The sequence below is a fragment of the Phyllostomus hastatus genome, unplaced genomic scaffold (genome assembly GCF_019186645.2).
Source record: "Phyllostomus hastatus isolate PE091 unplaced genomic scaffold, TTU_PhHast_1.1 phas_contig_113, whole genome shotgun sequence".
NCBI lineage: Eukaryota > Metazoa > Chordata > Mammalia > Chiroptera > Phyllostomidae > Phyllostomus > Phyllostomus hastatus.
In genome coordinates, this window is record NW_025333530.1 from 7,609,788 (window position 1) to 7,625,896 (window position 16,109).

The 16,109-nt window shown below is 40.9% G+C and overlaps 1 protein-coding gene across 8 annotated transcripts in view; it reads right to left on the minus strand.

Moving 5' to 3' along the window:
* Positions 1-15,515: 15,515 nt before the first annotated feature.
* Positions 15,516-16,109, minus strand: part of ALG9 (ALG9 alpha-1,2-mannosyltransferase) — a 137,131-nt gene continuing 136,537 nt past the window's right edge. For all 8 annotated transcript variants that reach the window (XM_045839511.1, XM_045839544.1, XM_045839521.1 and 5 more), the window contains one exon: positions 15,516-15,750. In XM_045839511.1, coding sequence (XP_045695467.1) covers positions 15,627-15,750 — 124 coding nt within the window. In that variant the 3' untranslated portion in view covers positions 15,516-15,626. The remainder of the gene's footprint in view (positions 15,751-16,109) is intronic.

The following is a 16,109-nucleotide window of genomic DNA, read 5'->3' on the forward strand; positions in this document are numbered from 1 at the left end:
TCCGATTGACTGTGGTTTTTGCTGCATTAAAATGATCCCCTTTTGCTGGATTCCCAGAAGTCAGTTAAGCACTACAAGTACAGAACTGTGACACTGATCTGTCTCCATACCCTCCTCTCTTCCCTATTGCTCCCTGTGGTCTCTCTGCCTCCCACACACACCCCAAGAAACTAATGACCACAGAGTGCCCGAGGCAACAGCTGAGATTAGGTTGAGGATGTAAGGCAGCCCAAGGGAAACAATGTGACATTCTCAGCACAAAAGCACTGGGTTCTGACACCCGCATACAGTTCACTCATTCAGTGAATCAAGGGAAGACAGGGTTAGACTTGCCCAGTTCCTGTGAATGTGGAGAAGCACAGGCAGATGGGATCAACAGCCATCAATTTCTGTGCTTGTAATACCTCTCAGTGCCACAGAGAAATGGTCACTTCCGAGCAAGGCTGAATGACATCATTGTTGTGCTCTCCAGCCATTGCCTCACAGGTACTGAGCTTGCCTCTCCCTCACAGTGCATGAGAGAATCATGTGTGTAAGTGACCCTCTCAAGGCAAACCCAGAAGTGTTGTCCCATTGAAAAGACCATCAACAAAGCAGTGGGTAGTCCAGTTCATGCACAGAAAATGTAAGCACATTCAGGCATTTTCTAACTATCTTCTCTGGTAAGCAGATTATCAAGTCTGAATTTAATTCATTACAAAGTAGTAATTATCACCATTAATGATATTTCTAATTTCTTTTTATACAAAAATGTCTTCATTCTGTGGGACTCAAATATTTTCCCCTCAACTTCACCTCAATATTTTACGTTCTTTCTCTTCTCTGCTTGTGGCCAAAGTGTAATCCCATTTTTATGGCTAAAGATACCTGACAGGGAGAAAGAGACTTTACTTGGAGTCACAATGAATCAGAAGAAACTGTGAAACTCATAATCAGGTATTATCACTACTCCTTGCTTCATCCCCTACCTCCAAGCTATAATATATATATATATATATATATATATATATATATATATATATATAAAATAGTATTATATATAATTACATTATTATTATCATATTATATTATTATATATATTATAGTATATATTACTATATATAGTAATATATATTAATAATATATATTTTATATATATATACACACATATGTGTATATATAGTATATACGATATGTGTATATGTACTATATACATATATATATATTTCCAGAGCAAAACTTTGCTTGAATTCTTGAATTCTTGGGAAAATCCAATTGCAGAAATGGACAGGCAGTTCCAATGCAGGGAAGTGTATACAGTGGTCAAGAGAGTATAAACTGGATCAGGGTGACCTAGATTGACATCCCAGCTCTATCAACTAGTTGTGTGATTTGGGGCAAACAACTTATCCTCTCTGAATCTTGGTTTCTGCATCTGTACAGTGGGGCTGTGAGTGTGGGTTTCTAAAATTAAATAATTCATATGCAGTGCTTAGATTAGTGGATGACAAAAGTAAGGTCTCAGACATTAGCCATGAATAGTTATCATCTACTGAGGAAGTAGAAGCAGGTAAGAAAACATTCCAATCGATTGAGCTTTGGCAACCCAGAGGCCAAGTGTGAAAGAATGAAAGGATTACATGATTTAGAATTAGAAGAACTGACTCCAGGCCTTTCAGAGTTTTTCTCATTGGTAAAACAGGGGTAATTCATACCTTACTTCTCTCTCTGGGGGTTGCAAAGTTCTTTGTAAATAGAAAGCACTTCACAAATGTTAGAAGTTATGTTATTGATTACCAAGAGCTCACTGAATCTGGTGCCTAAAACAAACACAGAAAGACAGCACCTGAAGACCTAGCTCATGGTGTGCGGGGGCCCAACCACCCAAGAATAGAATTAGCACTTCTAACCACAAGGGTAGATTTAAGCTACAACAAACCTAGAGATCAAACAGTCTTAGCAACCTTTCTCAGAAGTTTTAGGTCTTTGAAACCTATTATGCATTCCAGTGTTTTTAGGTCAGACCCCTGGTATCCTGCCAAATGCTATAGACAGCCCCAAAAAAACCCCTTTCTAACAGTGTTAAGTGGAAAAGGAAGATACACACTGTTATTGAAATTGTGGGGTGTAACTTAAGCTGAAAATATTTGGAAATAATTGCTCCTAAAAAGGAAATATTAAATATCATTTTAAAATATATTTTATTGATTATGCTATTACAGTTGTCCCATTTCCCCCCTTCACTCCCCTCCACCTTGTATACCCTCTCCCTCCCACTTCCTGCCCCCCTTTAGTTCATGTCCATGTGTCATACTTATAAGTTCTTTAGCTTCTACATTTCTCATATTATTCTTACCCTCCCCCTATCTTCTACCTACAATCTATGCTACTTATTCTCTGTACCTTTTCCCCCTCTCTCCTCCTCCCACTCCCCTGTTGCTAACCCTCCATGTGATCTCCATTTCTGTGGTTCTCGTCCTGTTCTAGTTGTTTGCTTAGTTTCTTTTGTTTTTGCTTTAGGTGTGGTTGTTAATAATTGTGAGTTTGCTGTCATTTTACTATACATGTTTTTTTTAATCTTCTTTTCTTAGATAAGTCCCTTTAACATTTCATAAAATAAGGGCTTGGTGATGATGAACTCTTTTAACTTGACCTTATCTGAGAAGCACTTTATCTGCCCTTCCATTCTAAATGAAAGCTTTGCTGGATAGAGTAATCTGGGATATAGGTCCTTGTCTTTCATGACTTGGAATACTTCTTTCCAGCCCCTTCTTGCCTGCAAGGTCTCTTTTGAGAAATCAGCTGACAGTCTGATGGGAACTCCTTTGGAGGTTACTATCCCCTTATCTCTTGCTGCTTCTAGGATTCTCTCCTTCATTTTTACCTTGGCTAATGTAATTATGATGTGCCTTGGTGTGTTCCTTCTTAGGTCCAACTTCTTTGGGACTCTCTGAGCTTCCTGGACTTCCTGGAAGTCTATTTCTTTGCCAGAATGGGGAAGTTCTCCTTTATTATTTGTTCAAATACATTTTCAGTCTGTTGCTCTACCTCTTCTCCTTCTGGTACCCCTATAATTCGGATGTTAGAACATTTAAAGATGTCCTGGAGGTTCCTAAACTTCTCCTCGTTTTTTTTTAATTCTTATTTCTTCCTTCTTTCCTGTTTGGTTGTTTCTTTCTTCTTTCTGATCCACTCTATTGTTTTGAGTCCCAGTTTCCTTCCCATCACTATTGGTTCCCTGTGTATTTTCTTTCATTTCGTTTATGGTAACCTGCATTTGTTCATCTAATTTGCAACTAAAATCAACCAATTCTGTGAGCTTCCTGATCACCAGTGTTTGAACTGTGCATCTGATAGGTTAGCTATCTCTTGGTCGCTCAAAAGGATGAGTTCTGGGGCACTGATTTGTTCTTCTGTTTGAGCCATCTCTCTTTTTTTGTTTTGGTCTGGTCACTCCTGTTACAGTGAGGGGCGGAGCCTTAGGTGTTCACCAGGGCTGGGCACCTCAGTCACTAGATTGTGACGTTGTATGTGAGTGTGGGGTTGAGAGGGAACAATGGCAGTAGCTCTGTTCTCCATGGGACCTTAGTCCCTTCCCTGGGATCCTGGGTTGTGCGCTCTGCCCTGCTCCACAATCGCCACCTCAGTGGGTCTGCTAGCTCTGCTAGCTGCTGCTTGTGTACTCAGGGTCCACCCGCTGCGATCTTGCATGCCCTAGATGCCTTACGCGCTCCTGGTTGCTTTTTGCGCCCAACTCTCCCTGCTCTCCTTGCTGCAACCTGCGCCTGGCTGCTTGTCTCCACCTCTCCTACCAGTCTGGATGAACGGGTCTATTTCAACTTCTTGGCTGTCCGACTTCCATTCCTATAAATTTTCTGTCAGTTCTGGGTGTTATTCTGCCTCTAAATTGTTGTTGTCCAATCTTGGTTGTGCATGAAGGTACGGTGCGTCCCCCTATGCCTCCATCTTGGCTGGAAGTTGGAACATTTTTTCAATGATCATATTGTACTTGGAGTCAGACATCCATGATCTCTCAGCTGCAACAGCTTCAGGAATTAGCACTGTCTCACCATTCATTCCACACTGCTGGCTTTGCAAAACTCCTGTCCCTGGACCACGTTGATTGCATCATGTTATGCTGTGAGCGTCACCTCATGACCATGGAGACTGGCAGCTGTCAGCACCTAAACTCCAGTCTGTGTAGGTGTCCCAAAATATTAAATATCTTAAGATTTTAAAATGGCAGGTGTCAAAACACTGTGCAGTATCTTAGCATATTTGTAAAATAGAATGCACATTTTTTAAAGATTTTATTTATTTGTTTGTTTGTTTGTTTGTTTGTTTATTAGAGAGGGAAGGGAGGGAGAAAGAGAGAGAGAGAGAGAAACATCAATGTGCGGTTGCTGGGGGTCATGGCCTACAACCCAGGCATGTACCCTGACTGGGAATCGAACCTGTGATGCCTGGTTCGTAGCCCATGCTCAATCCACTGAGCTACGCCAGCCAGGGCACACATTTTTTTTAAGCCTAAGAAAAAAAAAATCCCTAGAAGGACAGACATGACTGAACACATTGGGTAATTATGGTAACATACTAGGTTCCTGGGGAACAGAAATGGAAGTGAGATTTTTTAATGTATAGTGTATCAATTTGTCATTTTTTTAACTTTTTATTATTTACTAAATTCAAGATTTTACTCAAATTGCCACTTCCAGCCAAGATAAAAGCATAGGTATATATACTTTGCCTCCCTGTACAACCAAAAGAAAGACAACAACAAATTTAAAAACAAAAAATAACCAGAACTGCCAGAAAATCAAAATGTATGGAAGTCCAACAACCAAGGAACTTTCATCCAGACTGGTAGGAGGGGCAGAGACAGGCAGCCAAGGCAGAAAGGACTCACAGTGGGATGGCATCTGGCAGACTGGGTGGTCTCACATTTGCATGCAGACAAACCAGGAGGAACAACTGGGAGCCAGACAGACCCTGCAACCCAGGGTTCCAGCCCAGGAAAATAAAGTATAAAAACCTCTGGCTGTAAAAGTCTATGGGGGCTCTGGCAGCAGGAGAAACTCCCAGCCTCACAGGAGAATTTATTGGAGAGACCCACAAACTCTCCTGGAATATACACAAACCCACCCACCTGGGAATCAGCACCAAAAGGTCCCAATTTGTTTATGGTTACTGGGAAAAGTCACTGAAACCACCTGACAGCCGAGTAAGAGGCATTGTTCCCTCTCGGACCCCTCCCTCACATGTAGCACCACAATGCAGAGACCTGGGTTGCCCCACCCTGGCGAATACCTAAGGCTCTGCCTCTCACAATGTACCAGGCATGCCAAGACAAAGAAATATGGTCCAAATGAAAGAACAGATCAAAACTCCAAAAACAGAACTAAACAATGAAAAGATAGTCAATATATCAAATGTAGAGTTCAAAACACTAGTAATCAGGATGCTCACAAAATTGATTGAGCCCAGTCGCAAAATGAAGAAAGAAATGAAGGCTACACAGAGTGAAATAAAGCAAAATATACAGGGAACCAACAGTGAAGGAAAGGAAACCGGGACTCAAATCAACAATTTGGAACAAAAGGAAGAAATAAGCATCCAACCAGAACAGAATAAAAAAACAAGAATGCAGAAAAATGAGGAGAGGCTTAGGAACTTCCGGGACAACTTTAAGTGTTCCATCATCCTAATCATAGGGGGGCCAGAAGGAGAAGAGGAAGAACAAGAAATTGAAAATTTACTTGAAAAATAATGAAGGAGAAATTCACCAATCTGGCAAAGAAAATAGACTTCCAGGAAGACCAGAAAGCTCAGATAGTCCCACAGAAATTGGACTCAAGGAAGCACACACCAAGGCACATCATAATTACATTACCCAAGATTAAAGATAAAGAGAGAATCTTAAAGGCAGTAAGAGAAAAGGAGACAGTTACCTACAAAGGAGTGCCCAGCTGATTAGAATCAGCTGATTCTCAAAAGAGACCTTGCAGGCAAGAAGGGGCTGGAAAGAAGTATTCCAAGTCATGAAAGGCAAGGATCTACATCCAAGATTACTCTATCCAGCAAAGCTATCATGTAGAATGGAAAGGCAGATGAGATGCTTTCCAGAAAAGGTCGAGTTAAAGGAGTTCATCATCACCAAGCCCTTATTATATGAAACGTTGAAGGGACTTATCTAAGAAATTGAAGAAGATCAAAAACTCTGAACAGTAAAATGATAGCTCACAATTATCAACAACTGAACCTAAAAGAAAACAAAAACAAAAACTAAGCAAACAACTAGAACAGGAACAGAATCACAGAAATGGAGGTCACTTGGAGGGTTATCAGTGGGAGGGGGAAGGAGAGAATTGGGGGGAAAAAGTACAGGGAATAAGAAGTATAGATGGTAGGTGCAAAACAGACAGGGGGTGGTTAGAATAGTATAGGAAATGGAGAAGCCAGAGAACTTATATGTATGACCCATGGATATGAACTAAGGGGCGGGGGATGCTGGAGGGGGGTGGTGCAGGGAGGAGCGGGGGAAAGGGGAGAAAAAAATAGGACAAGTTTAATAGCATAATCAATAAACTATACTAAAAAAAAAACCCCCAAAAACAGAAACAGAAAAGTATCCCAAAATAACAACAACACACCCACAGAAAATCCCAATATATTCCTCTAAGGTTGAGTTCAAACAATTTCAGAGATTGCTTTGTCTGTTTTTCAGTGCCTATATGTGCCCAGGTGGGTGTCCTATACTTTAAAAGCAAATTATACTTCCTTCTGCAAATGTTTGCCTTTCACCCTGGCCATAATCATGAGGAACAATCAAAGGTATTCAAAAGCATTTTGCTTTACAGGGTTCAGTCCCTGCTATATGCTATTAACTTCTGTTGAGCTAGCAGATGTGTTGGCATCTGACAGAGTGCAGAGTCCTGGACATTCACATATCCTTTGGATTGTCTTGTGTTTTAAAAACGCTCACAAAGAATATGTTTTTGTTGACTGGAGAGAGGGGGAGAGAGAACATTGATCAGTTGCCTCCAGTACATGCCCTAACCAGGGAATCAAACCTGAAGCCTAGGTATGTGCCTTGACCAGGAGTCAAACCAACAACCTTCTGGTGTATGAATGATGCTCCTACTGAGCTACCTGGCCAGGGTTCCTTTGTGTTGTCTTTGACAATATCAACAAATTAGCAGAGGCAAAGTTAAAGCTGTGTGTATGACATGGTTTGCTCATGACTGGAACCTTGAAAACAGATCAATGACTGGTACCCCTAAAAGAGCTGGTTTGCTTTCTCAAGCAAACACTTATTTTGCATTTCCCATGAATACCATCAAAACCATGTCAACTAGAACTGCAATTACCTGTGGCATCCCCTATAAATTATGGGCATGGCTTTCTCCAGGAAATGTTTGCAATTATAGCAATATGACTGAAATGCAGGGATAAAGATTTGAAAGAAATGCAACTCAGATAGTTCAATTTACACTGGAATGTAGACACAAGGAACACAAGAAATGCTGAAAACTAAGTAGATTTGTGGAGGAAAAGGAGCACTGAAATTTTTAGTGAGAATAGGCTGCCCTCTGCTGGACACTAGGGAAGGCTCCGTGATAGCACTGCAGACAAGGTTGCTTGGAGATGGTTCCCAGAGAGTCATCCTTGGGAGTAAAAGAAAAACAACCAAAATCGCACGGCAACACATTTAAACTTTGGTGCTATTTTTTCAAAATACTTCCAGTAATAACAGACTGAGGGAGCACAGTTAAAGAAAGCAGACCAAGGAAAGGTGAAAGGGATGTTTTAAAAAAAATCATACTCTTTTATAAATGTACCACTGTGAAACCAGCCTCCTTTTCGCTGTAACTCCACAAATATTTCACTGGGAAGAAAAAAAAGGGGGGAATATATTATAGGAAATACCAGGGAGGCTTAGAGACATTATTATTAAGAAGAAGACACAAAAGAAGCAAGACCAATTTCTGAATGATACATGGTGTTTGTTTTGAGTGAACACATTTCAGATTATTTCTCTCAAAATGGGATTAATTTTTGCTCTTATGTCTAAGAGGGTAGCAGCAGCTCCAGAGACACTGCAGAAGACCAGTGGCAGAATAATAAAGGGGAAATCTTCTCTATGCTTGTCTCAAATAAACAGACCTAAGTATATGAAATCTACAAAGCAGGCTCCCCCAACATGTCCTGAGCAGAAGGGCCTAATACCTCCATTTTTTCTGCATTCTCCTACTCAAGACAGCCACAGGGCCTTATCTGAGTAAGCCACGCAGCACCAATGGATGGGGTTTGAAACTTAAAGGCCAGGCAGTCTTCCTGAAGGCCTGCTCAAACTCTTTCCTTCCACCTAATTAATAAATAAATATGGCACTTGAGATTGCCAAAATTAGCAATTCCTTTTTTCCAGATGTATTATTGGTCAGATATACTGAGATGAGAGGATTAATGGAAAAGAACTACAGTAAATTATTAACATTCATTAGTGAACTTCAGTACCTTATTAGTTAATTGTTTCCCAGAAAGCAGGGCCCAGAGAGAATGGAAGAGAGGGCAGGAAAGGCCTGATAGGCTGCAAAAAGTAGAGAAAAGGGTGTGGGGAGGGGAAGAGGCCTAGGGTTGTAACTGGGAGAGGAAACCAAACATTTTGCCTACTTAATTATCTTTGATGTTTGATGTGATTGTTTGCCTTCCAGGCTCTAACATCAACAGCAGTGGACATTAGAAAATCACCGAAGGTTGTTTATTTTTTTTTTTTGAAGATTTTATTTATTTACATTTAGAAAGAGAGGAAGGGAGGGAGGAAAAGAGGGAGAGAAACATTGATGTGCGAGAGATACATTGACCAGTTGGCTCCACAGGCCCCCAACTAGGGACCTGGCCCACAACCCAGACCTGTGTCCTGGCCGGGAATCGAACCAGTAACCAATCAGTTTGCAGGCCAGTGCTCAATCCACTGAGCCACACCAACCGGGGCTACGGAGTTTTTAAAAAATAGTAATGCCTAGGCCCATATGGGACCACTAACTCAGAACCCCATGGGGCCAGTTGGGTGGGAGCATGCAAATAGGGGCATTTTTTTAAGGGGGCTCAGATGGTTCCCTCACACAGCTCTGGCTGAGAACCACTGCTCTCCAGGAGCATCTTCTCCAGCACCACGTACAGTGCCACTGAGGCAGGTATCAAACAGACCAGAAATGATACCCTTGTCCTTGGGCAACCTGGGACTGAAGAGTTAAAATGGCAAATTACAGACCAACGGCACGGGATGCCAAATACTGTTTCTGCAGGCAAATGCAAGTCAAAGACAAAGCCTCATGAGGCAGGTCTTGGCTGATACCCATCGTTGTAGATTTGTGATAAAGAAATTTGTTTTAACTCACACAAATCTTTTGGCTGTTAGGACCATTAAGAGTCACCTGGTTTATACTTTCATCTCCAGGGATGTAAAGATAGAACAAGCAGCCCAGAAAATAGAAACTAAACCAAAAAGTCCTACCACCTAGAAGTATTTTATGAAGATACCTTAAGATTTGCTTATAATTTTTAAAAAATGCTCATACTCAGGTAAAATGCTATTTAACGCAATTGTTAATTTAATTACAATTATTTATTCTAAGAAGGTACAATAAAAGTTCCCAATCTATGTCACTACAGTTGTGTCATCTCACATCCCTTATCTGAATTTCCATTTCATTTACCAAATGTTAGTTACAATGTGTTTCAATGTCTGATCCCTGTTGAACTCCATAGCTAAGAGAGCCAAAACAGCTTTCAGTTCTAAAAAAATCACTTGCTAGTTGATATTATTGAATTTGAATGTATCACTACAAAGTCATCTAGCAATTAAGAGTTCCTTTTCCTAGCAGAGAATGCACTTGGTAGTGACAGAGCATGTCCTCACTCTGGAGGATATGCTTCCCGCCTGACATTCACTCAGATGGTCTCCTGGGCTAAGTCAGACCCTCCACAATCAAGTAATAAGAGAAAAATTCAGTGAAGGTACCCGAGCTCTCCTTTTAGAAGGTACTCTGAGGAATCTGCCTTTGTGTGAAAGCGCATGTACTCAGAAATCCTAAAACATGCACAGTATTAAGCCTCATTCACATCTTCTGAATGGCCCTTTGGGTACTATAGGATGGATGACTTGCTATATTTTCTGTGGCCTAGAAATCTGCCAAATAGAAAGCAACAATTGTGTAGTAGTTTCAGGTTTCCTTTTGCTTTTCTTTCTTCATTGTCCATGAACATGTGTGTGGGAGGGGGCTCTGCCCATAGGACCCCCCCTGGCTGCCACGGATGAGAATAAGTCTACCAAGACATGATCAGCTTGGGGAGGAAAGGGGGCCAATCTCTCAAAGGAGAAGGACCTAGAGCTTTTTCCTCAGTGGGCTTTCATTAGGTTGTTTTGCACAGGAATACAGGTAAAGCTCATTAATCATTGTCAGGCAGTAAGGATCAAACAATACATAACAAAGAACTCTGAGGGCCTATTTTGAGTCAGGGTCAGAGAGCTAGAGAGCTATAAAGCTTTTGAGGAACAAACTCACTTCTTGCTTGGACCCTTATCATTTAATTGAGAGCATTCTAAACAAAGCAGGTTTCACAGGATTTTACATATTCTTTCTTAGGCCTGATCCCGCCCCCCCCCCCCCCCGGAACCCACCCCTTCCAGCATATGGCTGCACCACCCTGTCATTGTTTCAGGCTTAAGTCAGGCAGGGGAAGTGAGGCAGCCAAGAGATGAGGAGACTTCTCGCAGACAGAATGAGGACTCAGGCTTTGTCAAAGCCGAGGGGCCAGGGTCCATCAGCCCCTTTCTCCACAGCCCCCAGGTTCTTCCCTGGGGCCTATGCGTGACCTGTCTTAGGTCATTCCCCCCTTGGGGGATCTTACCCATAATTGGTTAACTGATCAAGCATTGGGGGCCAGGCAGGGTGAAGAAAAAAGAACAGAAGTGGTGCTCCTGCCAGGGAGATAAGCTTTGTCTCCTTAGTGGCTTACTGTCGGTCGGAATGTCGCTTTCTTAGCCTTAGCCGGGCGGGGGCGGGGGGAGGGGGGGGCGTGTTACAGCTCCTGAAACTAGGCAGGGAGGTTCCCAACACATGTGCAGTACCAGCATGCTCATGGAAATGCGTAAATGCCTTTCCCATAATTCAAAACTAGGAAAATGACCCAACTAAATGGTTTGCCCCCAGACATGCCAGCAATGCCCTGGAAAGGCAGGTTTATAAGGGATATGTGTTAAGATTCTATGTCATTAGTAAGGTGCTCAAAAGGGTTAAGGAAAGGAAGTAATTAAAGAGGTCTGAAGTCCAGAAAGGCTTCTTAGAACAGAGGGAGGCTTGAGCTGGCCCTATAAATAAAAGTAACGAAGGTAGAGAAAGGTGACCCTTCTAAATAGGGGGAAACAATTATATTAATAAAGTATCCATCTGTAAAACAACTTGGGAGAAAGAAATCAAACTAAGTTTTATGGGCATTTTGTGTCCTATGGAAAGAAAAGTGACAACCAATAATGTAAAACCAGGTGGCTACAAGATGCAAGGTATAAGAATGATACTAGGAATTCATTAATAAAAAAGTTGTTTTGCTCTTAACAACTCCTGACAAAGGGGGAAATCACTGCAATTTTAAATATTACTAGCATATTTCTATGAATATTAAGATCCCCACATGATGAAAATTCTTAATCTGAAAACATAAGATGAACTCCAAAACTCTTTTTTTAGTTACAATGACATCCTGAGTAATTCCTACTGTGCATGGTTTTTCTACAAATAAAATAAAACTAACCCTCAATGGGTTTCCCAAAGGCTTCTTCCTAGAACTTTCAGAATAAGTTATTTTCAGCTGTTTGGACTGTGGAAGGAAGGTCTATACATTGAAGGGTGGGAGTGAAGTAGATGAAGGGCTTGAGTTTCAGTTTCCAATCTCCACCAAAGATTTAAAAGCTCAAAAAAGCAAGAGAGAAAATATTAACTTAAGGAAAATCAAACTGCCAAGATTTATTTAACTTTTTTCTTTCACAGAAAATACAGGTATGTAATGTAAACACTGACACGTGAAATAAAGCACAAAGATTAGACAAATATATTGGACAATACTCTTGTTTCAGCACTGTACTGCTTCCTGATTTCATTTGCAGCATGAAACACGTGGTTATGCACACTGGAAAAATTGAAGGCAACATTCATTTAGATTTATTGAAACACCAGAGAGCCTCTGAAATCCACCAATGCCATAAGGAAGTCTGATCCTTCTCTTGCAAAAAATATTAAAGCTGAGCACATGTCCATTTATCGATTTACCAAGGCATTCAACTTAATGTAGGCGCATAAGAATGAATTAACACATGAGTTTTAATATGCCTGTGGAGGCAAAGATTAAATTGTGCCTCTTTTCCCTCTACAGAGGAAATAAAATTAACCAAATTAAAAGCAGAGCTGCCTCACACTGGCCTGAAGACAACACAATCACAGTGAGTTCTTATCTGAATAAATCCCTTGAAATGCAAAACGTAATGGATTGCCACTGATGCTTTGCCCAGTCACTCCAGACCTAATGCTGCAGAACCACATGGGGTTTTCATGAGCCTTTCCCTGAATTCAAAACTAGGAAAATGACCCAGATCAATGGTTGGGATCAGGAACCACCCTTGATTTAAAACAACCTGTTCCTAAACTTGAATTTAGTAATAACGAGTATGGGCTTCAATTTTCCGTGACTATCCCAAGAGATTAAAGTAGCCAGTCTTCTTTCTTTTCAGATGACAACTACCAGGTGACAGGCAAACTGATACTAGATGCCTATTACACAGTTTGGGTCAGTAATGGGACTCTGTCATAAGATGCAGTGTTCAGATATGGCTGCTTGAGAAATCAGAGATCAGAGTCCTGGATTGCCAAGTACACCTGCTCTTAACATAATCAAAGGTTAGAACAACTAATCTATAGTCCTTCATCCCTTGATATTCAATAATCTATGGAGAACTAAGTACCTCAGACACTTTATCCTTACAATGGGCAGAGCAGTCAGTTCATGAGGAACCACGATTCTCTAAAGGAAAAATGTTACTTTGACCAGGTGTTTTGAAAATCTTTTTTCACAGGCAAAGCTAACCTCACTGTATTGCTGAGATGGAGATTTTTTAAAAATGTATTTTATTTATTTATTTTTTAGAGAGAGGAAAGGAGGAAGACAGAGAGGGACAGAAACATCAATGTGTGGTTGTGTCTCACATGCCCACTCCTGGGGATCTGGTCCACAACCCAGACATGTGCCCAGACTGGGAATCAAACCTGCAACCCTTTGGTTCGTAGGCCCATGCTCAATCCACTGAGCCACACGAGCCAGGGCTTAGATGGAGATTTTTTAATGTGTTCATAAATGTGTTGTGTGAAAAATGCCTCCATAACAAAAACCATTTTCTACCCCTGACCTGTAGCATTGGCATAGTGTCTGCACTTTATTGTGCTCTCCCTAAAGAAAACCAAAATCAGGTTTTAAAAGGGGTAGGAACTGATATTCCCAAGGAATTTCTGGACCAATCATGACCTTCTTCTGTGCTACATTACAGTAAGTTCTTACTCAGAAGGCTTTTGCTTCATGGGCAAGATAATAAAATATATCAGCACTGTACCACTTTGATTTACATAAAGCTACTCAGCATGGACCTCTGTTGCTGAACACTCTTATTCACCTCTACAGAAAGTCCAGGGCATTAGCCACTGTGAAACAAGCACACACATAAGTGCACAATCCATGTAGGTGTGGCAAGGCATTTCACTGAAAACTCTCTATTCTTTAGTCAGATCAAATGTGCCAAAATTTAGGAAAAAATTAATCAAGTATTGAGAATTAAATGCCAGGAACTTTCAGTCAGCAAGTGGGACACCAGTTTCTCTTCACTCTGCTGTTATCATTCCACACCAGTGCTTCTACTGGATCTCAGATCTTCCCTCAGATGGGAGGCTTTTTATATGCTGACTAGTCATTTCTTTCCTTTTCACTTCTTTTCTCCTCTCAGGCAGTTCTTATCAAAAGCCCTTCTCTGAAAAACCAAAGATGGAAACTCCGAAAAATAGATTCAACCTCTTTGCAGATACTAGACATATTTACTCTTAGGGAAATAAGGCACCTATTATGTGACCCCAGATGGACTACGGACGGAATACTGGATCCTGTGTGGCTACAAAGGAGAGTGACTCCCAACGTGAGCACTGCTTTCCTGCCACCAGCCAGGCTGCACTCTGAAGCTCTGCTGTGATGACAGTCTAACCGACAGAAAGACTGGAGGCTCCAAAGAACTCAAAAGAAATACAGGTAAAATTCTTTGTTAAAATATAAGGTTACATTATTAATCAGGTCTCCAGGCAACCTCACCATTCTTTCAAGTAATGTTTAGAAAGGAAGTTAGGCAACCTAGGTTCCAGTCCTAGCACTGTCATTGGCTGTGTGACTTTGTATGCTTTTATCTCCCCTTGTAGCCTCAGTTTCTTAATCTGTAAAATGGGTATAAAACCACTTGCCTTGTCTACCTCATGTTGTGGGAGAACATCAAATGAGATTCATGCAAAAGTGTTTTATAAACTATGAAATAATGTATTAAGGGTAAAGTAATAGTATATACTTATTAAAATATTAGGTCCTTACAATTGCCTACCAGACAAGAAGTGCCCCGTGCAAGATGTGCTTTGCCATATACAGACTCAAAAATAGGTGCTATAAATCTACACTGGTCTTTTTGACTAGGGTTGTTTAAAAAAGAGAAGTTCTCAATCTCTTCAGAAATGGCAACAGAATGCATTACTTAAAAATGTGATGTTATCCAAATCTACTAGTTGATAGAATTAATTTTCTCCAACTATGTCCTGTACAGTTATAGTCTTGTCTAGAACCTGTACAGAAGAAAGTCCTGAATTCAAGAAATTATATGCTAAAACTTAAAAAAACAAAACAACCCTCATAGTTGCAATTTGTTGTAAAGGAGGTAAAATGAAAATAAGAGGCATCCTAAATAATGAAATGAGGTCACAGTTCCTCAAATAGTTGCCTTTTTCCTGAGATATCTCCAGGACAGGGTCCTAGTCCCGTGAAGCACTTCAGAGAAGCTTAGTCTTGCTCGAGATGAAAAGGACATGTCGGCAGACAACTGTGCTGTGCTTATTTTCAGCACTAGGACTTGAACAACAAGGTCTGCTCGAAGTTGCCAAACAGCTTTGGTGGAGAAGCCCATATGGCCCAAGAGAAGCTTGTTAGTTCTCAGATGCCAGAGTGTGGGGAACAGCCTGATACAGCCATCCAGCTCAGAGATGTTCAGTTCTTCCTATGAGTTGATTCTGTTCTTTTCCGGTCTAATAAATAATTGAACAGAAGAAAAACAATGAGATGTGGAACACTACATCTACCTGGACTTTAGGACCTTTCTCTGCCTAGCTGCAAAAAGTTTGCAGAACAGAGACACAGGCAAGAAGTGAATTTGATTGACTTTGACTAGCCCAAAGCACCCAGATTCCAGATTCGGTGTCAGATGGCCTTTATTACAAATGTTACAAGCGATGACTTGGAGGGAGTCCTGTCAGTGTAATCATTAGAACAGATGGTTGTCCTTTGGGGTCAGAGGTGTGCTGCTAACCTCCACTTTTCTTCCTGCTGTGCTTTGTTTTCCGGGGTTTGAGGATGGTGTAGTTTGCATACACTGTATACTGTTCTGACAGGAAGGGGACATAAAATGCCCGTAGTAGCTTTGAAGATCTGAAAAACAAGGGGGGAGAAAGTCAGAATTTTATCATTTGATAGAACTTATTAATGGTATTGAAAATGATTCAAGGAAATAAACTAAGTACTACAGAAAGGATTATATTTTATATAAGCAACACACACACAAATTCTGCTTTTTGGCTACTAGATCATGATAAAAGACTTAAAACCAAGTACCTTGTTACCCACACAAAAACACAGTCTCCCTATCAAGCCACAGCATAACCTTCCAAACAGCTCTAGGTCTTCACTTTGTATTAGAATATACCATAGGGAAGTTCCAGGCCCAAAGAATGCTATTACTGAAATAAATTCTTAATACCCAATGGTTTCTGCAACAAAGAAACTGTAGA